This window comes from Myripristis murdjan, chromosome 23 (assembly GCF_902150065.1).
Source record: "Myripristis murdjan chromosome 23, fMyrMur1.1, whole genome shotgun sequence".
NCBI classification, from domain to species: Eukaryota; Metazoa; Chordata; class Actinopteri; order Holocentriformes; family Holocentridae; genus Myripristis; species Myripristis murdjan.
The window spans coordinates 27,328,435-27,353,766 of NC_044002.1; the positions used below are offsets into that span (position 1 = coordinate 27,328,435).

Below are 25,332 nucleotides of genomic sequence, written 5' to 3' on the forward strand. Positions count from 1 at the left end.
TGACAGTCAAAAAAAAAGAAAAAAGGAAAGAAAAAGAAAAGAAAATAGAAAAAAGAAAGAAAAAAACAAGGCGGAGCTTCAGGCTTCCAGCTTTAATCAAACTGAACTAATGTGACATTTTGGCCGTGAGCATCACTTCCTGTGAGGTGAGTGTCAGAATAAAGGTGCACCTCATGAAACACAGATAAAGTGACCTCACATGACCTCGACTTCCTGTCAAGCATCTTAAACAGTGACATCATCATCCTGCACCAGTGGCTGCAAATTAAAATTTCAACCAATAAAAACCTTCACAAATCTGTAAACAAACTCTATAATCGACCAGCCCCTTCAAAATAAAAGTGTTTCTCTCCCAGACTGAGATCCTGTTGGTTTGCACTTGTGAAGGACCCTAATCCTGCTCCATGTCCCGCCCACACTTCCTGTTTCAACAGGAAATACATCAAATCAAGGAAGTAGGCGTCCATTTCATGGGTGTTTCAGTTGAGTTTTAATTTCAGCCCCAGACGGAAGGGAGTTCTGGAAAGATCTTGAAGGAATATTCCAACAGTTTGGGCGAAAACCCTCTTTCTCCTTCACCATTTTCACCTCTGGACGTCCAGGGGGTAGCATTTCCTGTTAGCTTAGCATAAAGACTTGAGGTCTATGGGAGTTGTTAGCCTAGCCTTAAAATTCACTATGATGAACCGGATGAGTCCAGTTCCAACAGAAAACCTTAAAACTTCAACTACAAATCAAACCAGAGCAGGTGTGACGCAGAAGGCACAGGTAATATCGACCTCTGACACTTTTTACAGGAGCCTGTTTTCTCCAGCTGGCCAGCAGGGGGCGTCTGTTGGTTCCACATTTCCTTCATCTGAGCTCAGAGAAATGTGGATCTTCTGAAGCAGCGGCTGCTTGTTTTCACCGACGCACAGGAGGAGCAGGATTATCATTTAGTGGTACACCTGATAATACTGATGTAAAATAATAATAATAATAATACTAATAATAATAATAATAATAATGCTTTCCAATTTAATCAGCTGACATCTGTGGACTTAAATCAAAAATTAAATTTAAAATTAAAACAAAAAAGACTCAAATTAACTGTTAACAAACAAACAAATAAATGCAATTTGCTACTTATAATATTACCACAAGAAAACTCCTTTCTTCCCCTAAATGGCAGTAATTTTTTTCCCTCAGGAAGTCCGATATGAAGTGAACGCCACGCTGCCGGCTGTCTCCCAACAGAAACAATAATAATAACAATAATAATAATAATAATAATAATAATGATAATAACTGAGATGAAAGAAGGACAATGTGTGCGACACGGGGTTGCGTTGTTGTAAATCATTATAATTGTTCTATTATCTTTACAAAAACACTTTGACACTAGCAGTTTTTAAAAAATTACAATTCCAAAAAGTGTGCTGATTTTTTTTTTCCTTTCACCCACATTGTTTTTTTTTTTCAGTTTTCATGATGAACAGGACGACTGTACATTGTTTTTTAAATTTTTTTTCTGGACCTGTGTGTGTGTGTGTGTGTGTTAGCTTGTAAAAGCAGATAAAATGCGCAGCATGTTTTGTACAATGTTTTTACAGAAATGAGAGCACAGAGAAAACAGTTTTGTTTCTTTTGAACATGTACAGATTTCCATCACCGCCATCACATGTATAATATAACTTATTAAATAATAGCAATTCTGTTTTTTTTTATTATTTTTTTAATAATTATTATTATCATTTTTCCTTAAGTAAAACAAAATGAAGCCTTTACAGAAATCAAACAAACATGCACATTATTATTCTCTGTCAGGAAACGTCATAAGAATCTGATGTTTTATGAGTGTGGTAGTACGTACGGATGCTTACACTCGCCAACTCTGTGTGTGTGTGTGTGTGTGTGTGTGTTTTAAAAGGTAGTCTTTACTGGAGAACCCCATCAGATCAGAGGAGAACAGCGCTTTGTGAATACACTGTGAAGGGCCACTGTGGGGGGGGAAATATATTCCAGGAAAAAAACCTCAGATATTCCCTGTGATTAAACTGGCAAATTTACAAGAGGAAAAGAAAAAAATAAGAAATTTATGAGAAAAAAACTTGACATTTCTGATATTGTAAAGTCACATTCATGGGAGAAAAAAAAAAACACAAAAATATTTTTTCTCCTAATAAATTTCTCATAAAACTAAAAAATGCAGATTTTTTTCATCATAAATTTACAATTTTAATCTTTCTTAGTTTTTTCTCACAAATTTGGGACTTTATAATGTCTGAATTTGAGGGTTTTTTCCTCATAAATTTGTGAGGTTTTTTTTGTAAATTTACCACTTTGATCTCAGAAATTTTTTTCTAAATTAATTAAATTACTTTTTGAGACTGCGGCTCTGCCCACTTTGCATCATCAATATCATCATCGTTGTCTCTGTCATAGTCTCTATTGTCATAGGCTTTTCAAAATAAAACTCTGTTGTTACTAGGTGTTTTGTTCTATTTCTGTTCCGTTTTCAAGCTGTTTTTTCATTGACGCACTTGGTTGCTAACGGGTTGCTATGGACAAATTGTCTTGATCGTCGTTAAAAAATATTGATGCATCATCAGCATATAAAGAAATCTGGCATTATAACAAAGGAAATATAACTTTGAAACGCTAATTAATCACATTTAATTTTCTTCTTACTTTCAATTTTCTTCTTGTTCAATTTCTTCATCAAACGTTGGAATCAAAGTTTTTTCTTTTTTTTGGTGGTAAACTCTGGATTTTCCTGACTTCACAAGTTGACCAGAACACACCGCAAGTGACTGCTTTAACCTGAAAGCGGCCACAGAAACCAAACAACCCGGCAGCCGTACCTGACAGGTGTGTCAATAAAGTCGGCTTCATTATGAATCGTCCACGCCAAACACGAACCGCAAAGGCGGCGCTTTAATGTGAAAACCTTCTCAGTTTCCACGTCACTGCGTCTGGATTTATGACGTCACCTCGGAGACGGACAGGCACAGAGGGGCCTGGTGCCAGAACAATACTCGCGTTAAAGGGACATTTCACCCACAATCTAACAAAACATTTTGGTTATCGAGTTCCCACCGTGCGCTGCCTTCAACCTCCGCGAAACTTCCAAACCCGTCCGCCGTCTCTGATCCGCAATTTCACCAGTTCACAAAAGCAAACCTCTGTCAGAAACCTAAAGTTCGGTTTGAAAAGCTCACACTCGTCTCTCTGCTCGATGTAATCCAATAATCCAAGCCTCAAAAGTTCACCAACACGCAGATTTTCTCTCAAAACTTCCTGCAAAAAGACACAAAATCCTCTCGTTTGGACATGAAGCGTCTGACTGGACGGACGCCACAAAACCGTAAAACTGCAGACTCAGTTGTCTTTTTTTTTTTTTTTTTTTTTTTAAATTAGATGAGAGGCGGCTGGTGTGTTTGGAAAGAGTTTACCATGAAGGATTCTTTGTCGGAGGTTGAATGCAGCACACAGCGAGAACCGGAAACAAAAACAATGCATTATGGGTGAAGCACTCCATTAACGGTGGGCTGGATGCTGTGTGTGTGTGTGTGTGTGTGTGTGTGTGTGTGTGTGTGTGTGTGTGTGTGTGTGTGTGTGTGTGTGTGTGTGTGTGTGTGGTTTGAGACGCTTTAATGTGAAAACTGCGCCGGCCGTTCTGTTTCCTCAAGCTGATTAAACGCAGAGCAGGAAGTAGAGTCGCACAAGTTTCCTCTGACATAATAAATAGATTTTATTGGTGGTTTATTTTCTCGGGGGCGGGGTCTTTTTTCTGTTGTTTATTTGTTTATTTTACTTCTCGGCTTTCGGCTGCACTCCTGTCTCCATTTTGGCAAAAATCACATTTCAAAGTGCAAAAAAACCGTCTGCGGGATCATTTCCAACATCAGGACCGTGTTGTTTTAGAGAGAGTGTGTGTGAGTGTGTGTGTGTGTGTGTCTGTGTGTGTGTGTGTTAGCCGGAGGAGCAGCAGCCCCCGGCAGGCGTGGCTTGTGGTTCGTCGTCAACGATTTGTACACCCCGCCTACTCGATGCTGATTGGCTGGCGCCGTTGCCCTTCAACCTCTCCTCTGCCTGAGCCGTCTCCATCATCCCTACACACACACACACACACACACACACACACACACACACACACACACAAACACACACAGACAGACAGACAGTAAAACAAAGAGATATCAGTTAGTGCACCGGGAGTTTACAGGTCAAAACGTACAGATATACTGAATCTGATTTCAAAATTAATAGTGGATTTTATCCAAATTTTTAAAATATATTTTTGTGATATTTAAGAGAATCTTAACATTCAAACTTGAAACTTTAAACTGCAATCAAAGAGCTTTTTTTTTTTTTTGCAAACACACAACAACAAACTGACTCAACTCAAAGTATTTCTGAATCTAAATGATCAGTAAAGAATAAGAGAGTATCATCTGCAAATTAAACCACAGAGTTTCATCAGAGTGTGTGTTTTCTCCTTCTTACTTTTGCACAGATCCAGGAACAGCTCCTCGATGCCTTTATTTAGCTTGGCTGATGTGTGGTAGTGTTTGGCCCCCACCGACTCCGCATAGCTGCACACACACACACACACACACACACACACACACACACACACACACACACACACACAGTTATCATACTAATAAATAAATATGATCCAGTGGTTTCAGTGAAGCCTCTCAAGTTCTGCTGCTATTGGCTGGGACCTGCAGAGAAGCTCCGCCCCTCCGTCATGGGGTTTTATTACCAAGAGGTCTTTACCATCTGAACAAAATTCACTTTACTTCTTTTCATTTTTAATTGTTTTGTTATTTTTTTCCAAATATCCTGGTAACTGTATGGTATGTATAATTTTCGAATGTAATTATATCATTATTATTATTATTATTATTATTATTATCACAAATAATATTATTCGTAGTAGTAGTAGTAGTATTTTTGTGGTAATTTTCCAGTAATTGTTTGCTAATGGTCCAGCAGTTTTGTGGCTAATTTTATTAATTTTTTTAAAAATAATTTTTAATAATTCTTAATAATAATTTTTTGTCTTCTTTTTGTTGGTTCATTTTCTTGTGAACCTGTCAACAAACATCTTGCTTATTTTCAGGTAATTTTGCCATGCTCTGGAGAGAAATCCAGTGAATTTGCTCGGTTGTCAAAGCCTTAAATTCCTTTTTAAAAAGGGGAAAAGAGCGCTAGGTGAACTCCCGCCGACTCGACAGTTTCTAGTTTTTGTGACTCAGATCCTGATGACTTTCGTAATTTTAACCGTCGAGATGAAAGAAAACCTCTTCCAGTGACTTGTGAACGCCTCACACAAGTTCCTCCAAGGAGGATTCAGAGCAGACCAAGTGGCCAAAAAGCTCAAAGTCACATAAAGCTGATGTCTCGGGTCACACGTTGCTTGTTTATCTTAACTCTTCCAAACTGTCTGGACGTTTCCCTCCAATAAATCCAACATTACAGTCTCTGTTTGATGTGGAGTGATGAGCTAATTACGTTTTGACGGATTGTTTGGGCTCTTAAATGTCACAAGCAACAAATTCAAGTGACAAGCACATCTAAAGCAGTGTGTGTGTGTGTGTGTGTGTGTGTGTGTGTGTGTGTGTGTGTGTGTGTGAGGATTTTCTTTTTGTTTTGGTTTTTTGTTCCAAATTCTTGTCAAAAAGGAGTGAGCTCGCCCCATGCCCAAACAAGGTCACGGTGCCAAATTAAGGAACTTTCCGTCAACAGACGTTGGTAAAAGGCAGAGTCAGCACAAAATTACCAGAGTTACCAGAGTCTGATGGGAAATAGATATGATGATGACGACGATGACGACGACGACGACGACGACTAACAAGGGCTGGTGACTAATGATTATTGCCATGCTGAGAGAGGCAGAGATGCTGATTCAGGACAATGTGTAAAGCCTGATCATGGTTAATATACATGGTTTGAGGTAATTATAGTTAGAAATAAGGACAAATATGGTTTATAAGTGTGATCAATAGTAGTGATTAACCTGTGAGTAACGGCTGTGGCATGTTGCGATCAGTGTGTGTGTCACTGAGCGTCAAGGGAAGCCACGCCCACAGGGAGCAGGAAGCCACGCCCACAGGGAGCGGGAAGCCACGCCCATGGGGAGCGGGAAGCCACGCCCACAGCAGCTCGGTGCTTTTCCCAACATCTTTTCATGGAAAGTCCATTCATTTCCCAGCGCCAGCAGGACCCGGCTGTCTTCGACATTTTCATTTTTAAATCTTGGTAAATAGGCTTTAACTGTAATAAAACTAAACAGTAAATAAATAAATAAATAAATAAATGTGTTTCTGAATCAAATGAATCAAGCGCTGTGACTGGTCAGAAAAAACTGTTTTGCCCTAACGCAACCCGGGACTTGACTGTGTGGGCATCCTGAACAGAAACCAGGTGGGAATCATCAAACTTCAAAAGAATGTGCGGGGGAGCAGCTGTGGAGCCAACATGGCCGACGATAAACACCTCACTGATGGTTTGTTGAGGTTAAAATGACACACGCGATCACACAGACGACAACAACAACGGCGGCGGCGGCCTCACCTCTCGGCCTCCTCCACTGAAACGTGTCTGTCTTTGTCCAGGTCGATTTTATTACCTGAGGATGAGAGACAGACAGGTGAGACAGTCAAACACACTAATAAATAAAACACAGAAATTAAATACAAACAAAATGATATAAAGTAAATAAATGAATAATATACATTAAACAGATAAAATAAAACACAATGAATAAATGCTGATAAATAACAGAAATTAAATAACTAATAAATAATATAGATTAGATAAATATGTTCATAATATATTTCTTTTCGATAATAAATGTAAATATAAGAAAACATTCTTATTAGGCTGTTTCCTGTGACCAGTGAAGTCAGACGTTTCTTTTGAAAAGACACTGTATCCATGTAATGAACGGAAACTGACAAAAAAAAAACAAAAAAAAAAACACCCTGTTTGCACAAGCAGAGCATCAGATGGGGCCGAAAAATAAAATCAGACTTTACAAATTTTTAGAAGATTTAATTTTTCTTTTCTCCAAATCAAAAGCCTGAGAGATAATCCAGCTCGGCGTTTTTCAAAATAAAATCAGAAAAACACAAACAGCACTGAGCGGGGCTGGAACTGTGACACAACATCACTCAGACATAAACACACGACAGAAAGCTGATCCACTCAGTCCAGACTCTGTTCTCTTTTGCAGCAACACGTTTAGGAAAAAAAAGATTTTTTGAAGAGTTTTTTTTTTTTTTGCTATACGAAGAAACTCTTTTTCTTTGACAAAACTAAACTGTCTCTCTCTCTCTGTCTCTCTCTCTCTCTCTCTGTCTGTCTCTCTCTCTCTCTGTCTGTCTCTCTCTCTCTCTGTCTGTCTGTCTGTCTCTCTCTCTCTGTCTATCTATCTGTCTCTCTCTCTCTCTCTCTCTCCCTCTCTCTCTGTCTCTCTCTCTCTCTGTCTGTCTGTTTGTCTGTCTGTCGGTCTCTCTCTCCCTCTCTCTGTCTCTCTCTCTCTCCTGAGCAGCAGTCCCATGTCGCCCCCTGCTGGCCTGTGTCCAGCACGACAGGTGGCTGTCTGGTCAGAGTCTGAAACAAATAAAACAAACAAACAAACAAACAAACAAGCAGCGTGAAGACGGCGGAGGAAACTTACCTACTATACATAAACAAATCTCGTTGCCCAACATTTTCCTCAACTCCTTCACCCAGTTCTTCACCTGCAAACACAAACAAACAAACAAACACATCTCACTCAGGGATTCACTGTCCAGACACTGTGTGTGTGTGTGTGTGTGTGTGTGTGTGTGTGTGTGTGTGTGTGTAATGATCTACTTTGACTTGGCCTATGAAATCTATCTTTCATCTATTTTTAATTTTTTGAAAGCACATCCACACCTAACAACAACAACAACAACAACAACAATAATTATTATTATTATTATTATAACAAAACATGATACAATAATAATTATCCTCATAAAATTGGATTTCCTTTGACTTGTTGTTTTGTAAGCATGCTGATAACCAATATGTAGTTTCCATATTCATTTGCAATAAATTTGAAAAGTACAGTACCAAGATGTACATGTGAATGTGAGGTGAATTAACAAAAAACTAACCAAATAATAATGATAATACTAATAATAATAACTAGAAATTTTTTAAAAAGTCATAACATTAAAGATATATTTTTAAAAACCCCCAGAGAAAAAGGAAAATTATAAAAAATAAATCTGACAAAACAAAACAAAACAAAACAAACAAAAAAAAGTGTATCATTGCAAAATCATCAGAAAATTTCATTCACTCATTAAAAAAAATAGGAAAAAAAATCATACATTTACAATAACAGAAACATAACAGCTCTAGGATATATGCAAATTAAACTACAAGAGAATTATCATAAAAATTATAAAAAAGCCAAAAAAAAAAAAAAAAGGCATCCATCTTCCCACATAGTTGCTAAAAAAAATACATAAAAAGTACAAAAAAAGACAAGAAAATCATCAGAAAATTATTTAAAAAATAGTTTTCAAACATTACACCTGCACCAGAAACAGAAAGGATGATCTTTAGAAAAATGATGAAAAAATGTTTTAAAAACATACGCCTGCATACCAAAGAAGAGAAAAGACAAGACCATCACAGGAAAATTAGCAAAAATTAAATATTAAAAAATATTACATCCACACCCAAAAAAGACAAGAAAATTTTTGGAAAATTATCAAAAAAATACTTTAAATAAATAAATAAATAAATAAACAATTAGAAAATTAAAGTTAAAAGTTAAAAAAATACAACCACACCCAGAAAAGACAAGAAAATCATTAGAAAATTAGAAAAAAAAAATTAATTTAAAAAATATATCTAAATGCAATTTTAAAAAACCAATAGAAGTGCTGTGTGTATATTAAAATGATTCAAATGAAGTGACGTGCAGTGACTGGCCTTCTGGAAGGAGTCTTCGTCTGTGATGTCGTATACTAGGATGGCTCCGTTGGAGTCTCTGTAGTAGATGGGACCTAACGCATGGAAACGCTCCTGTCCCGCCGTGTCCTGCACACACACACACACACACACACACACACACACACACACACACACACACACACACACACACACACACACACACACAGTGAGCTGGGTGCAGGGCAGCAGAGGTCAGCTGAGGTCAAAGTGAGGCAGCGCGGCGTCTCACCCAGATGGCCAGGTTCACCCTCTTCCCTGTGATGTTGAGCTTCTTTGTGAGGAAGGACGCCTGTGCAGGGGACAGGAAACACACCATCAGCATCATCAGCATCATCATCATCATCATCATCATCATCATCATCACCATCATCATCACCGCGGAGACACATCAGGCCATCAATACCACTTGTTAAACACATCTGGTGAAAAATGTAAATCATGTTTGAGGACTGGACTTAATGAAACTGGTCAGAAATTGTCCAAAGTCCCACATCAGGACACCAAGACCCCGAGGAACACCACAGAAAAACTCAGGCTTTGATTTGGTGTCAGAACTTTTGACACCAAATCAATCACCAATCACCAATGAATGTGACTGGATGCTGTGGTTGTGTTGTGGAAACGTGTCAGAAACTGGCCCTCACTGTCAGTCCAGCTGGAGAAGCAGAGCTCCTCTGAACGGCCTCGCTCTCTAGTTTGTGTCTGTAAAGTTTGATGAGGCTGTGATTCTCCTAGAGGTCACTAGAGGTCATTTTCTCCAGCGACGTCCAGTTGGACAAAAGTCTCTGCCTGCAGTGAAATGGCTGCTATGGGGGCCAACATCATCACACAGGAATCAAATGTGGCTCATTGAATCCACAAGAGTCTCAGCTTTCCAGTCAAAGCAACTGATGCAGCTCCAAGACTGTTTAGGCCCCAGTCTGCACACACACACCATTTTACAACAGGCCACAAGAACACATGTGGACTGCAGGCTTTGGGGCCCAAACTGCATGGGATTAGCAGAAGGTGGGTGAACCTGAGCCGCCCTGATGACACCGAGGCACGACGAGCTCCAGCCTCTGAATGCTGAAGGTCGAAGGAAATCATCGTCCGGGATTTTTCAAGAGCAAATTCAAATTCAATGAGCTGACAGTGTCGACATGTCGGCGGCTCACAGAGGAGCCGCTCAGTGATCGCATCTGAACACTGAAGCTCAAACCTGTCATCCACATTGTTTACAAGTAAACAAACAAAGATGCTGATAACACACACACACTGTGATTTCACACACACACACGATCATGATCAACATGCTGATTCACGTGACTTTGGCCTGTTTTTTGTTTTTTTTTCCCCAAACACACGCTGCACTGAAACACTGTGAGCTGTAATCCCAGCTGAACCTCAGACGTTTCTCCAGGATTTTCCAGGACGTTTTATTTGAACTTTTGCTGTTTTCCACGTCTGGAGAACGAGCCCATCAATGTGCTGCCCTGTCATGTTCTCACCACCAGAGGGCGCCAACTCTGTTTGTACATGCACACACACACACACACGGCTGGGTTGGGAAATAAACACTGGGGTCATGTCATGCCCCGCCCACAATCAGAAATATTGATTGGTGAATAATTCTGAATATTGGCTCCGATAATCAGATGGGACTTTTAACCGTCCAAAGCCACACTAACACTCGGTGTGTGTATCCTGTGTGTGTGTGTGTGTGTGTGTGTGTATCCACTGTGTGTGTGTGTGTGGCTCACAGTTTAAAGAACACAGCTCTAATTAAAATAATAATAATCATAAAGAAAACTGAGGACAAAGTCTCTTTCATCAGACGGCACCGTGCAGTGTGTGTGTGTGGGGTGTGTGTGTGTGTGTGTGTGTGTGTGTGTGTGTGTGTGGGTTTCCCTGTCCAAACACAGATAACACACAGCGGGCGGTGTGTGTTTTCCTGGTTTGTCGGAGCGAGTGCAGAGACGAGGTGTGACACATGGAGGCGCTGCAGACGTTTTTAAAAAATACAAAAAGAAAAAAAAAGAAAAAAAAAAAAAGAAAACAGCAGCTCAGACTCAGAAACCAGGCGGGAAGTGACGCAGACCAAACGTGTCCTGACCTGCTTGCCGTAGTGACGCAGGCGGCGGCTCTGCAGCCGGTAAACACAGAGCCCGGAGGGAAAAAACCTTTCTGTGGAAATGAGAGTGAAGGCGGCTCCTCGCAGCCAATCAGAGCAGCTCAGGTGAGCAGGCCAGCACACCTGAGCTCAGTCTGATCTGAGAGCACGGCCTGTGGTCCTCAACCTGGGCTCCGGGGACCTCTAGGGGTCCCTGAGCGTTTTCCAGGGGGTCCCCAGAAAAATGGGAAGTCTTGTCATTTTTTAAAATCAAATAATTAGAAACACACGGCGCGTCCAACAGGTCAAACGAGCACGAGCACCTCCACCTCACCTTTTTTTAAAAAATTATATCTTCTTAATAATATTATGAAGCCTTCCCCGAGGACACTGCCGGCACTGACCACAGATCCTGAGAGGAAAGGTGGAGGTGACACCTGGAGGCCGGCAGCTCCTCCAGACTCAAACTGAAAGAATCTGCAGCAGAAACAGTGACAGGCGTCCGGACCGCAGCGCCGCCACCGTCTTCTCCCCGCTCCACTTTACCACAAAACCCAGGAAACTCAGGATCCGCTGCTTCCACGCCACCCAGCCCAACGCCGCCCAACGCCACCCCGCCCCGCCCCGCCCTGCCCCGCCCCGCCCCACTCCGCTCCGCCCTGCGCCGCTTCGCCCGAGCTGCAGCACCTCCTGCCTCCTGTAAAACCCTGACAGCTGCGATCGCTCCAGCAGGCCGATGGGACGTGTGACGAGCGGGGCTGAATTCCCAGCTCTCCTGCGGGCCCTGAAGGCAGCACTGACCTGGCCGTCCCGCTGCAGCAGGGGCTGATGGGTAAGAGAAGTGGCTGGCGCCCTCACGAGACCAGATTAGAGGCCGCGCTGCCGTTATCACACAGCCTGACGCAGAGTGTGCTGCTGGCCATGTGAGCGTGTGTGTGTGTGTGTGTGTGTGTGTGTGTGTGTGTGCTGCAGAACCAGAGGATCACAGTTACCTGCAGTCACTGAAGTTCCTGTATGAGCTCTAACACACACACACACACACACACACACACACAGCTACAGGTGTGCTCCAGTTGGCCGCCGCGAGGGGGCGGAGCAACGACTTTAACCCTTTAAAAGCCGAGCAGATTCACTTCCTTCTAAAACACCGAGGCAACGAAAAACCACGGCAACATCTGGATCTTTATTTAACGAGCGAAACAAAGTCACACAAAAAACGGACCAAAAAAACAGCACACACACAATTAGCAAAATAAATTAATGAAAAACGATTAATGAATTCATGGCTGTGATGCCATGAATTCATCACGATAATCAGGATGGTGATTTTTCAAGGCGTCATGCATCCGAAGCTGCCAGCACACACTCTGCAGGAGGGAAACGCTCGACACACACCGCGGGCTGTTTGCATGAGACGGCTGATTGCACAAGAGAGGTATCCAGGCCTCACACACACACACACACACACACACACACACACACACACACACACACACACACACACACACACACAGGTAATCAGCAATGCACAACGAGTGGCTGTGGTCAACTGATTCTGTGATAGTGGCTGAATACATATATGTACGTGTGTGTGTGTGTGTGTGTGTGTGTGTGTGTGTGTGTGTGTGTATTGTTTCTGCAGGGAACGTGATCCTCGGCTGCTCGCTGAGAAGTGCTGTGTCACACTTCCTGCTTCAGCTCTCTTCCCCCTCCAGAAAAACAAGTCTAGACGCTCCCTCGCGCCTTCGGCTTCCACCACAGATCAAAGTGAAAAAAAAAAAAAAAAATGGATTCCTCATTTTGCCGTGGACCCCCTGCAGCCCTCTGACGGGCCCCCGCCGGGTCCCCAGACCGCAGCTTTACAAACACCTTGTGCAGCTAGATCCAAGAGTGAAAACACACACACACACACACACACACACACACACATACACATGCTCACACATACAGCAGCTGGGAGAGGAAGGCAACCAGCCAAGCAGAGCAAGGAGCACTTCCTGATTCACTCACACACACACACACACACACACACACTCACTCACTCAAACACTCACACACACACTCACACACACAAACACACACACACACAGAGAAGGCTACATTTTCAAGAGAATCTGCGCGGTGTTCTGTATTCTGAGTGTGAGGAAACGTGACATTTGCCACAAAACAATCAATAAACTGAAGACGACGTGAGAATGCAGTAAAGCCGTCACAGTATTCGCAGTATTCGCAGTAATACTACTGTTACAAGTAATATCAGCAGTAATATCTGCAACACCATACTTCACACACTTCAATAAACTACCATTTCCACTACAGCTGCTACTTCTATCAACTCCAAGTACCTGAGTCATTACTTCTACTCAAGGTACTCTACTCACTTCGGTCAAGGTGGTCGCTAAGGTGTTTTTTGGCAGTTGCTAGGGCGTTGCTAAGTGGTTGCTAAGGTGTTTCACGGAGTTGGGTGTACAAAATGGTTGCTAGGGTGTTTTTAGGCAGTTGCTAGGGATTAGTGGGTGGCTGCTCAGGTGTTTCTATGCAGTTGCTAGAGTGTACAAGGTGGTTGCTACGGTGTTTCTATGCAGTTGCTAGGATGTACAAGGTGGTTGCTAAGGTGTTTCTATGCAGTTGCTAGGGTGTAAAGGGTGGCTGCTAAGGTGTTTCTATGCAGTTGCTAGAGTGTACAAGGTGGTTGCTATGGTGCTTCTATGCAGTTGCTAGGATGTACAAGGTGGTTGCTAAGGTGGTTTAGGGAGTTGAGTGTACAAAATGGTTGGTAGGGTGTCTTATGACAGTTACTAGGGTTTAGTAGTTGCTCGTGTGTTGCTTGGTGGTTGCTAAGGCATGAAGCAGTTGCTAGGATGTACAAGGTGGTTGCTGGGGTGTTTCTATACAACTGCTAGGATGTACAAGGTGGTTGCTAAGGTTATTTAGCCAGTTGCTCGGGTTTAGTGGGTGGCTGCTCAGGTGTTGCTAGGCGGTTTATAAGGTGTACTGAGTGATTACTAGGGTGTTTTTGGGCGTTTGCTGGGATGTACTAAGTGGTTGCTAAGGTGTTTCTATACAGTTGCTAGGGTGCACAAAGCAGTTGCTAGGGTGTTTTTTAGAGCTGGGTCAATATGCTTCTCTCCAAATTCGATGCTATCGTGACACCTGGCCAAACGCTCAGCCTCAGGAGCCGCACACCTGCAGCACGGCGACGGCCCAGCATGTGACTGCAGCTCCATGTGGTGCGTTCAAGGCACTGCTGTGGCCTGGGAAAAAACTGTGCCAGCATCAGGAAGCATGCACAGATCACCAATACACTCCCTCCACCATCACACTAACACTGATTAAATACCTTTTATCCATCAGGTATGTAACCCGATACGTAATTTAAAACAGGGATATGACATTTTTAGGGCATATCGCACTGCTCTAATCTGGCGGGAAGACGGCCCACTGGTGAAGCGTTCGTCCAATCAGGTGCAGCCAGGGAGCGTCTGCACGGTTTGAGGAGGACGAGGAGTTCAGGTAAAAACCGGCACGGGTCGGCTGGAGGTCCGAGGAGACGGAGGAGAAAATAATAATGGCAGCAGTTTGCATCCTGCACTGACTTCCTGTGAGGAGCAACTGTCAATCACACCTGCCGGGGCCACGCCCACCGACACGCAGACAGAGGAAGAACAAACAAGAGTGTGTGAGTGACGCAAACACACTCACACACACATGACCTGAGCTGAGGAGACACATGAAGGCGGTGTGACCTCTGACCCCCAGCCCTCTCACTCACACACACAGCTTGACAACGTGTGTGTGTGTGTCAAGTGTTGTGGTGGCGTTTCTCCTGTCACCTCGGGTCATCCCGGGTGGGCGGGTGAGCTCCGGTTTCACTCCCACAATCCTTGCTCCACTCCCCCGGAACCACACACACACACGCACACACACACACACACGCACACAGTGACACCCAGCAAAACAACCCCCCCACCCCCGACAGAAACAAGGCCGCTTCCCCTCAGCTGACATGCTAAGCTAAGCTAGCCTGGCTAACCGACCAGAGTGAAGCTGGTTTCATATTGGACTTTTCGCTTCTCCGATCAATAATCAATAACCTCTACACTGAAATGTCAAACCGGTTCTAACGTGTTGGTTTACATAAAATACACCTATCAAAATCTATGTCTCAACAAGAGAACAATGAAATATTTATCTTTAGAAAAATCAAAAACACAAGTCACACAAGTAACAAAAAACGGATCAATATAAAAAAAAAAATAGAAGAAAAAAATGAAAAACAAAAAAAACTGCATACCCTGTAAGAGCTATAAAAAATAAAACTGATTAATTAATATTTATCTATAGAATATGTGTAGAGCTTCCACCTTTTAACCTACTATATGTACTAATAATATGTAATTTTACATATAATTTCCATGAATTTGATTATTAATTAAGTTCCACTGTGACTTAACCTCTGACAACAGCTTGTAATTATTATTATTTTTTTTTATTTTTTTATTATTTTTTTTTTTTAACTGAGGAAAACGTTAAAGTGTAAAAACGTTAACGAGGGTGTAAACAATCTATTATAAATAAATAAATCAATATATCTAAAGACTATCAATAGACCTTCCACCTGTGCATAGGCTACATATATAGTGAAGTTTGTAGTACACATATAGTGCACACATACAATACATAAATCTATATATAGCGAAAAACTAGATAGTAAACTCATAATGTATAATTTTAAGTATACTGAAGAGAATTATTTTGATAATTAAGTTCCGCTGTGGTATCACCTCTGAACATGACTGGTCATAGTTCTATTGTCTTCATATTCAAGTGTGTAAACAAGCATATCGATTAGGTTGCCAGCGCTGAGTCACACGGTGATGAAGATATTGATTATTGATGAGCGGATATGAGCGGCTGAGGTGCCGCGGGGCAGAGCGGGCTGTCTCCCCGGGGCAGAGCGGGCTAGCTCCCCGGGGCAGAGCGGGCCGGCTCCCCGGGGCAGAGCGGGCCGGCTCCCCGGGGCTGGCCGGCCGAGCTCGCAGCTTTACCTGCAGGGTTGTGATGTGCTTGTCGTTGAATTTGTTCTCGCAGTAGCGCAGCACCAGCGAAGTCTTGCCCACGCAGCCTTCCCCCAGCAGGACCACCTTGAACGAGTAGGTCTTGCCGCTGCCGCCGGACGCCATGCTTGGGCGGACGGTGGAGAAAATCCTCGGCGCTGCTGGGAAAAAACAAGCAGCTTCTGGTTCTCGGCTCGGCTCGGCTAGCTGGCTAATGCTAATGCTAACGCCCCGAGGCTGAAGTGGCTGCGCAGCTCACATCGGCTCCCCGCTCCGCCCTCGGAGAAACAGCCCGGATCCGACGACACGGGCGGACAGAGGCTCGGCTGTCAGCGGGAGCTTCGTGGTCCGGCTGCGGGCTGACTGGCCTCTCACCCCGCTGCGACTGTCCGGGTCCACACTCAGCTAATGGCGTCTCTCGGAGCTAGGTACGGTTAGCCGGCTAGCTTCGCCCAAGATCGTCTACGTTGGTGAAGACGAGTCACTCGACGGATGTGAAACGGGGCGTTAACAGGCATAATAATAATAATAATAATAATAATAATGCCCTTAAAAATATCTATAATGTTTTTTGAATTTGTTTTGTACTTTAAATTATACTGACGATACAAAATGCCAGAATCTATATTAAAAAAAAAAATACAATGTCATTTGTATGTGTATAGTGGCAGAATACCTGCAAACGCATAAAAGGTAAATAAAGCAATTTAAAAAAAATAAATAAATAATTTAAAAAAATAAGTAAAATCCGAGCAAGGAAATAACACGAAGCACGGAGTCTTACTCTGTGAATATGTAACCTGAGCAACAATGGTAATGGTAATTTTTTTAGATGATAATCTAATCTCTCTCTCTCTCTCTCTCTCTCTCTGTGTGTGTGTGTGTGTGTGTGTTTGTGTGTGTGTAATATTTTTAAAAGAAAAGGAGCTAAAATTATGGCCAGATTTTCATACTTTTGTTGTTAATAATATTCTGAAAAACATCTCCAATTCCCTTAAAAAATATTTTTATAGGTAAAAAAAAAAAAAAAAAAAAAAAAGCATTCCGCAAGCCAATCTCCCAGTTATTTTCCAATAACAAGTGAGATTTATAAACCGTAACATTTTCACAGTGCAACTTATATTAGGTTTGAGCTATCAGATTATGAAACAAATGCACCTGTCACCTGTCCCTCACGTCACTCGGATTTCAACTTTGTCTGTAAGAAATCACATTCTATTCCTGATATGCTGCCACAAAGCTGCGCCATGATGAGTAGTTTAGTCTTTCTTTTATTTAGTTATTTATTTATTAAATAAATAAATAAATGAAAGCTTCACTGTCTTCTCCCCACTTCCTCTTCACTTTTATTCCGACTGCTGTTAGAATGTCAATGTTTATTATCATGAATGTCTGAGGTATTCATAAAGAAACTGAGTGGCTGACACGAGGCAGGTCAGGCGGTGGTTTGTGGAAGCCGCATCAGAGTGAGAGGTCTGTCGTGCCGCCCCTCTCTGCTGTATCATATGATGACAGAGTCTGCTGGGGATTTTTCATGTTGACACACCGAGCAGACCGGAAATAACACAATAACCACCGCGGCCCACCTGACGCTGCCCGGGCAAAGGGACGGAGCCGGGGGAGGGGGAGATACCACAAGACAGAAAAAAAAAAAAAAAAAAAACTTTTCAAGTTTAAAGTTTCCAATTTACGAGAAAAAAACTCCCAGGAAATTCTGAGATTATAAAGTCACAAATAAAAAAAAAACAAACTAACTAACTAACAGTCAAACTAGCTGTTGTTCTCCTCCTGTGGGATCCAGTCTGAAGGAAATCCTGCTGGTCTGAGTCCAGAACCCCAACCTCCTCCTCAGCATCTGGACTCTGAAGAGACGTTGCTGTGACTTGGGCCGATTCAGAAGAAAACAATCTGCTGATTCTGGGCTCAGATCAGCAGGATCTCCTTGTTCCTGAATCCCATGTCAGAGTAGGATCTGCTGAGGGGATCAGCTGCAGGCCTGAGACACGGCCAGCAGGGGGCAGCACAGGTGGACAGAGGAGTAGAAAAACTGGTTTACTGAAATATTTCCCATACATTTGTGAGTTTTTTTTTCCTCATACATTTCATTTCTGAATTTAATCTTGGAAATTCAGAGTTTTTTTGTCTGAATATTACCCCCAACTCTATCACTATCACCACTTCCACCCCGACTCTGTAATTTAATTTATTAATAAGCAGTGAGCCAAAATAAACTAGAAAAAAAAAAAAAAAAAAAAAAAAAAAAAACGAACAAAAAAGCAACACAAGAGCGCAGTACAGTGTTCTGGCCATCAGGGGGCAGTGCTGGACAGCTGAACACATTTGAGCCATGGAAACAAATTCCACATTTTCCCCAACAACAGAAGGCATATCTATATAAATGTATTGATATAGATAGATAAATAGATAGATAGAGACATATAGATATATAAATGTAAATATATATATATATTTTAATTTTGGTGAATCGCGGTTGTACTGCCTTTGTGCTACAGTATTACTACCAATCAATCATAACATAAAATATATTCAAAAAGCCCAATGTCGTATGGTTAGGTCATAGTAATATTTTTTTATTTATTAAAGATTTGTCGAAATTTAATTTTAAAACATTTTGATTTCTAATTTTAATATTTAATCTCATTTAATGAACTTATTTAATAATACTAATAATATTTAAACGTTTATTTATTTATTAATTTCTGTTATTAATATTAGATGAATAATTAACAATTTATAATATGTATTTAATAATATTTAAAAATATTTTAGTATTATTACTTACTAAAAAAAAACATTGATTGTTGCTTTGTTTTGGTTACCGGTCAGTAGGAAAACTGTGGTAGTATCACTGTTAGGAGTAATCATATAAAATGTTTTTACATGAAAACCATCAGAAGCCAGAGTGAATTTCAGATTTCTTTATTGTGTGTTGAACTGATCTGTGAGCAGCTGCTCTCCGTGACGCAGTGATGTCACTGCAGCAAACATGGCGGCACATTTAAGCAGCAAAACTAAAACTCTAAGTTATAAACTGGACAGGACAAAGGACACAGCATTCAACTTTCAGCTTCTGAAGGTTTTTTTTGACAGCTGATGGAGCTCCGCGGCTCGGCTCATGTCCTCTGGAGGCACAGGAAGTTCCTCCGCTCGCTGCAGTCCCTGATTGTCCAGGAGTCGTCGCCGCTCTTGGCCAGCGCGCCGCAGCGCCGCCGGGCCTCCGGGTGCGGCGGCAGGCCGTCGTGCTGCACGCCGTCCCCGTTCACCCACAGCCAGCCGCCCGCCAGGAAGCGCAGACCCATCCACACCTGGGACAGAGAAACCACAGGAAAGGAGAGTAAAGTTATTATCATACAAAATGTGGCTGCAGTGTCAAGAAGTTCCCTGTCCAGGAGTCACATGACCACACCTGAGCCTGGGAGGATGGCTCAAACACACCTGCTCCCTCAGGTGCAACCACGTCACCTGGATGACAGGTTTGACACTCAGCCATGTCGTTTTGTGTCCTGCAAGTGAATCCAGTTCATATTTGAATGAGATTTGATTTGAAGTTAAAGACCCCATGAAAGGGACCCTTCCTTTCTTGATTTGATGACTTTCCTGTTGAAACAGGAAGTTTGGGGCGGGACAGACCAAACCCTAACCCAACAGTATTTCAATCAGTCTTTTATTTTGAAGGGCCAGGTGGATGAGAGAGGATGTTTACAGATTTGTGAAGGTTTCATTGGTTGAAATTTGAATTTACAGCCACTAGTGCAGGATGTCACTATGATGATGATGTCACTATTTCAATTCAATTCAAATAAAATTGAACTGAATTGAAATTTCATGGGGACGTTAATGATTTGAGCATAAACCACATATTTATACAGGAAGAGAATTCCACAGAGAAATGAAAACACAGTAAATCCACTCTGCATGTTTTGAAACCTTGAATTTAGATGACCCTAACAACCATCAGGTGACCATAACGACAGTCAGGTGACATTAACGACACTAACGACAGTCGTCCCGACAGCGAGGAGCACTAATTGGCCGGCGACCTGGAGGGCGACCCCACAGGTGACACCGCCGGGACCCCACACCTGTCAGAGCTGGAGAAGTGAAACATCTTCAAGAACCCACAAACAGTCCAGCTGAGCTCCATTCAGCTCGACATGGACAGATCTGGAACAGGAACCTGAAGAGAGTCTGGCGCCACCTTCTGCCCAACAAGAGACACTGCAGGAGTTTTAAGAGCGGGACGCACCTGTCCAGGTAGCACCAATATTGTCATTTGCCAATTTAAGAGTAATAATCTTTTTTAAAAAATATGAAAAAGCACATACCCATTTAGGAATTTGTTGGTATCAAAACTGTAAAGTACTAAAAGCTAATCAGCAGCCCATGGCATCAGATGAAGACTTTGGGTATCGTCCACCTGCATCCCTGCTCATGCAACACAACAACAGCAGTGACTCAAACCTCATCGGTGGTCGCTGACTGGATCTGCGTCCGGGCGTAAGCGTAGTCGCTGTCAGACAGCAGGCTGGCCAGGTCGTAGCGGTGGTTTCGGAACGCGTCGGGCTCGGCGTCGTGGTCTGCAGCCAGAGCCCTGCAGGACGCCAGCGCCTCCTCCCACGTCTTGTTCTCCCTCACCAGGACCAGCGGCTCGTTGTAGCAGAGGAAGAACAACCTGAGCTGACACCTGTCGGTCATCCAAACGAATTTACTGGGATCCTGGGGAGATCTGGAGATGTGTACGCAGTCTTGGCGGTCTGGATGTTGCGGCGCCCAGTTCCTGAAGCCTGTCTGAGGCTTCCCAGCCCACTTCCACTCATCGTCCTCGTCCCTGAGGAACACAAGATTCAAGAGGAATTCAAGGGTTTTTTTTTCTTTTCCAGGATGTTGTGTTTTTCGTGATTTTTTTTTTTTTTTTTTGTGTGTGTGTGTTTGAGCAAAGCAGATTTTCAAGACATCACTGCTATTCAACGTCTCGGACATTTGCAAATACAAAAATCTTGTATTTTGAAAAGAGATTCCATGAAATTGTCCCGTTACCTTCAGAGTGGGAGCCTGACTCTGCTGACTTGTATCTGTGCAAAGTTTGTCACCAGAGAGGTGTGAGGGGTGTGTGCACGCCCCGAAAATCTGAGATTCAGACGTCACAACTCCTAATCAGCCTTCAGCCGATGGGGCGCTGCTTTGCATATCATTAGGAACGGTGCTTGCGTTTTGTTTTACGATAAAACAACAAGACCAGCTGGAAGCGGCTGCTTCACATGAACAATGAACAATCGCTTTTCATGGTTAGATTGTGGGACGGGTCTTCCTGGTTGTGTGAACAGAGCTCAGGTCAGGCAGGGGATGGGCGGGGCTTATTTGCATATTCAGAGATCTGTGCATTTTTAATGAGGGCAAGATTTACAGTTATGTTTAAGGTGCTGAGGGATGTTGTTCATGGAAGCTTAGAAATATGTAATACTGATGACCAGAGATTATTTTTAGGGACTTAATAAATGGCTGGAGAGGGACTTTGTATTTTAGGGAGGCATCTACTTTTATATCTTTTTTACGTCTTCCGGTGGCCTTCAATGCTTTTTAAATCGTGAAGACAAGGCCTGATTTCCGCTCGGTGGACAATAAAGTTTTGTGTTTGTATTCTGATGCTGTACCTGTACAGTCCAATCCAGGCGGTGATGGTGGCGTCCTGAGGCAGACCGCCGGCGTCCGCTGCTGTGATGGTGGCCAGGCTTTGGTTACGCTGCTCGCAGTACCGCCGAGCAGCGTGCCAGTTCATCTTCTTTTCAACCAGGTGGATCACACCGCCGCCTCCTCCGCCTCCTCCACCTCCTAAAACCAGTGCTCCCCCTAAGCCCAATCCTTTTCCTCCACCTCCTCCTAAGCCCCCTCCCCCTCCTCCACTCCCTCCTCCTCCTCCTCCTCCTCCTCCTCCGCCCCCGCTGCTCCTGCAGAAGAAGTAGCGGTGAGCGGAGCACATCAGGCTCTCCCACTGCTTGCTGGGCAGGAGCACGTGGGTGCAGTTGTGGCCGTCGGGCTCCCTGGACCAGAGCCAGTGTGTGGGCTCGGGCGCGGCGAGGGCGGGGTCCTCCACCAGCTCCGTCCACCTCCAGGCCGACGGGTCCGCGGCGTCCCGGTGCAGGCCGAACCAGTACTGCCATGTGTAGCTGTTTTGGGCGATACTTTGCAGCAAGGTCTCAGCCTCTTTTGGGCTCCTGACAAGAAAAAACTAGGGCGATATATCAAAATGTAATATACTGTAGTACAGCACTGTGACAGCATAGAGGAAAATAAATCACTGCATAAAACATTTTCAACCCAGGAGTCAGAGGGCAGGCTTTGATTTGGTTTTGTTACCACCAGGGGGTGATATTGTTTTGGGTTTTGTGTGTGTGTGTGTGTGTGTGTGTTTGTGTGTGTTTGTGTGTGTGTCTGTAGTGATGTCTGTACCACAAAGACTGTCTGGTGGTTGCAGCCTTTTGTTTTGCCTCCCTTGTTTCAGCTCTGCTCTTGCACACCTGGTCCATTAAAGGCCTTCATGCTGATTGGTTGAAGCAGATCTACCTGAACAGGGCGTGCATGAAGGCATGTGGACCTTACCTGGGTCAGGTGTGCAGAGCTGAAACCAAAACCTGCACACTGCAAAAACGCAAAATCTTACCAAGATTATTTGTCTTATTTCAAGTCAAAAATGTCCTATTTCTAGTCAAAATATCTCATTACACTTAAAATAAGACATGATCACCTCAGAAGTAACTTGTTTTTAGACAATTTTCACTTGTTTCAAGTGAAAATTTGCTTGAAACAAGTGAAAATTTGCTTGTTTCATTGGCAAAATTTGCCAGTGGAAAAAGTGAAAATTCACTTGAAATAAGTGAAAATTAGCTAGAAACAAGAAACTAATTTTGCCAATGAAACAAGCAAATTTTCACTTGAAACAAGAGACAGTTGTCTAAAAACAAGTTACTTCTGAGGTGATCATGTCTTATTTTAAGTGTAATGAGATATTTTGACTTGAAATAAGACATATAATCTTGGTAAGATTTTGAGTTTTTGCAGTGAGGGCTGGGCTGGGGGCCGCTGCTGACACACACTTTCACTCATCCATTCATTCATTTGTCCACCTGTTCATGTCAGATCATGTTTGTGGATGAAAGACTTCACCTGGTTTTTACAAGCGGCTGCTTCACCTGTTGACTGCAGTCCGTCAGGCGGGGTGAGTGTGTGGGTGTTGGTGAGCGTTGAGTGAGACCCACCTGACGGTTGCCAGGTCTGTGTGGCGGCTCCGGCAGTAGTTTCTCGCCTCCGGCCACGTTTTCATCTCGTGAACACAGATGAACTGCTTCCTGTCCTGCAGCTCGCACTGAGCGGTGCTGACGAAGACGACGATGAAGATGACGAGGAAGGGTCCCGGCACGTTGCTGTTCATGTTTGGAGGAAAAAAAACAAAAATGTCCCTATCCTGTTGTCCCTTTTTAAGGTATTTATTCTGCTTTCAGACAGATGTGATCCCTCTCCTCCTCCTGTGGCGTCGGTCCTGTCTTCACTCGCTGTGTGTGCTGATGCTCAGCTGTTTATTGGTTTTTGTCGTTTGTTTTTTTCTTTTCCCTCCTCCTCCTCCTCCTCTGCTGTCTTCCTGTCATGTTTGCAAAGTTGATTTACAACTCAAATGTCATCCTCTCGCTGATCTCTGTATTTGACTGCCGAAGTGTGACCTCGCTGCCCTCTTGTCCTCTTTGCTTCATGGGTTTGAGGATCGGGTCTGATCTTCCTCACAACTTAACACATAAATACTATAAATCGATACTGCAAAGCCTTTTCATGCTGCAAAAAAATCTTCATCTTATTCTTCAGAAGATCAAGAGTCTTCAGACTGTGACTTTGCTTAAAGCTCCATGCCAGTGATGCGCTAAGCCCTCGCTGTCTGGCTGCCCTTTACTTTCCAAAAAATAGGAAAAAAAATTAGATAAAATAAATAAATAAAAAAAAATTAATTTAATTAAAATAATTAAATATTTGGAAAATCCTTCAAGCATTTTTCTGTTTAATGGGTGAATATTGGGAACAGGGAAAATTAGGTAACAAATAAAAAAAATAAATAAATAAAAAAGCAATCAGCCTACATCCAGTTCACTAAGTTTGTCCTTCCTCCTGTTTTAAACACTGGAGCTGTGTGGAGGCTCTGTCCTGCCGCACAGGAAGTGAAAAAAAAAAAAAACACAAGTAAAACTAGAAAAGAAGACAGACGGCTTGAAGCTCCGTCTTCGGTTCCTCTGCATGTCCAGAGGTTCCTCTCCTTCACGTTCCTCTGCTCTCGTCCCAGAGCGAGCAGTGGGCTTTCAGAGCTGCCACATCACTCCTCCTCCCTTTCCTCCATTCATTCCACTACGATATGAAAATGAACTTTCAGAGCCTTCACACTTTCTTCACTCCAGTTTTCCATCAGCCCAATAAAGTCCTCCACATGAGTTTTCCTAAAAGCAGCAGCACTGTTATGTTGAGGTTTCAGGACCTTTGGGTTTTAATTTTTAATTTTTGGGTTTTAATTTTCAGGACTTTTGGGTTTTCAGGGAAAATAGTCCCTAAGCGGGGAAATGTTTTGCTTCCCACAGCCAGTCATCAGATGTGTGGTTTCTGAATGTTGAGGACTTTATTAACATTATAAGGCGGCTGCTTCACAGTCTGACTCTGAGCTGTGAAATCTTTATTGTCCTGCAGGATTTGATAAACGATCAAAATCACCGGGACGGTCCTGTGACGATACATCCTTAAAACATTATTTTAGTTTTGTTTCTGCTTTTTCAAAATTTGGTGTTTCGGAGAGCAGCGAGACAGCGAGCGCAGGCAGAAAGGACACGGGACAACGTTGCCCTTTTTGCTCTCGTGCACGTGACCTTGAAGCCTCGTGCATGTCCACATTTGCTTGAGTTTCGTTGATGCGCGTCCCATTCAAATCAGACGACCTCCAGCTGCACCACTGGCTTTGTGTGTGTGTGTGTGTGTGTGTGTGTGTGTGTGTGTGTGTGTGTGTGTGTGTGTGTGTGTGAGGTTAGTCACAAACTGAACACTGCAGATGTCACGGCTCCATTTCAGGTTGTAGCTGCTTTTCTAAAGAATGAATCTTATTTTGAAACAGTTTATTTTTTACCTGATGCTCTATTTTGTGACACAGAT

General features: G+C 43.0%; 2 protein-coding genes across 2 annotated transcripts; both read right to left on the reverse strand.

The window, feature by feature from the left end:
• Positions 1 to 1,435: 1,435 nt before the first annotated feature.
• Positions 1,436 to 16,615, reverse strand: rab21 (RAB21, member RAS oncogene family). The gene is made up of 8 exons (XM_030045917.1): positions 16,400 to 16,615; positions 16,132 to 16,301; positions 9,221 to 9,280; positions 8,971 to 9,078; positions 7,676 to 7,739; positions 6,568 to 6,622; positions 4,489 to 4,577; positions 1,436 to 4,094 (listed from the first exon to the last, which is right to left on the reverse strand). Exons 2-8 carry the CDS (start codon positions 16,264 to 16,266, stop codon positions 3,955 to 3,957), a joined length of 651 nt encoding a protein of 216 aa, XP_029901777.1. The 5' UTR covers positions 16,267 to 16,301; positions 16,400 to 16,615; the 3' UTR covers positions 1,436 to 3,954.
• Positions 16,616 to 19,070: 2,455 nt separating this feature from the next.
• On the reverse strand, positions 19,071 to 23,587 carry LOC115355648 (macrophage mannose receptor 1-like). Its single transcript, XM_030046504.1, has 5 exons — positions 23,415 to 23,587; positions 22,102 to 22,373; positions 21,813 to 21,990; positions 20,623 to 20,989; positions 19,071 to 19,466 (listed from the first exon to the last, which is right to left on the reverse strand). The coding sequence occupies exons 1-5, from the start codon at positions 23,585 to 23,587 to the stop codon at positions 19,275 to 19,277; spliced, it is 1,182 nt and encodes a 393-aa protein (XP_029902364.1). The 3' UTR covers positions 19,071 to 19,274.
• Between the last annotated feature and the right edge of the window lie 1,745 nt (positions 23,588 to 25,332).

Coding starts and splice junctions, on each gene's coding strand:
- rab21 (XM_030045917.1), bottom strand. CDS start 16,266: ATGGCGTCCGGCGGCAGCGGCAAGACCTACTCGTTCAAGGTGGTCCTG. Junction 9,281..16,131: donor AGCACATCACAACCCTGCAG/GTAAAGCTGCGA, acceptor TCCCCTGCACAG/GCGTCCTTCCTCACAAAGAA. Junction 9,079..9,220: donor GGGTGAACCTGGCCATCTGG/GTGAGACGCCGC, acceptor GTGTGTGTGCAG/GACACGGCGGGACAGGAGCG.
- LOC115355648 (XM_030046504.1), bottom strand. CDS start 23,587: ATGAACAGCAACGTGCCGGGACCCTTCCTCGTCATCTTCATCGTCGTC. Junction 20,990..21,812: donor GCCTGGATTGGACTGTACAG/GTACAGCATCAG, acceptor TGTGTTCCTCAG/GGACGAGGACGATGAGTGGA. Junction 19,467..20,622: donor AGTCAGCGACCACCGATGAG/GTTTGAGTCACT, acceptor TCTCTGTCCCAG/GTGTGGATGGGTCTGCGCTT.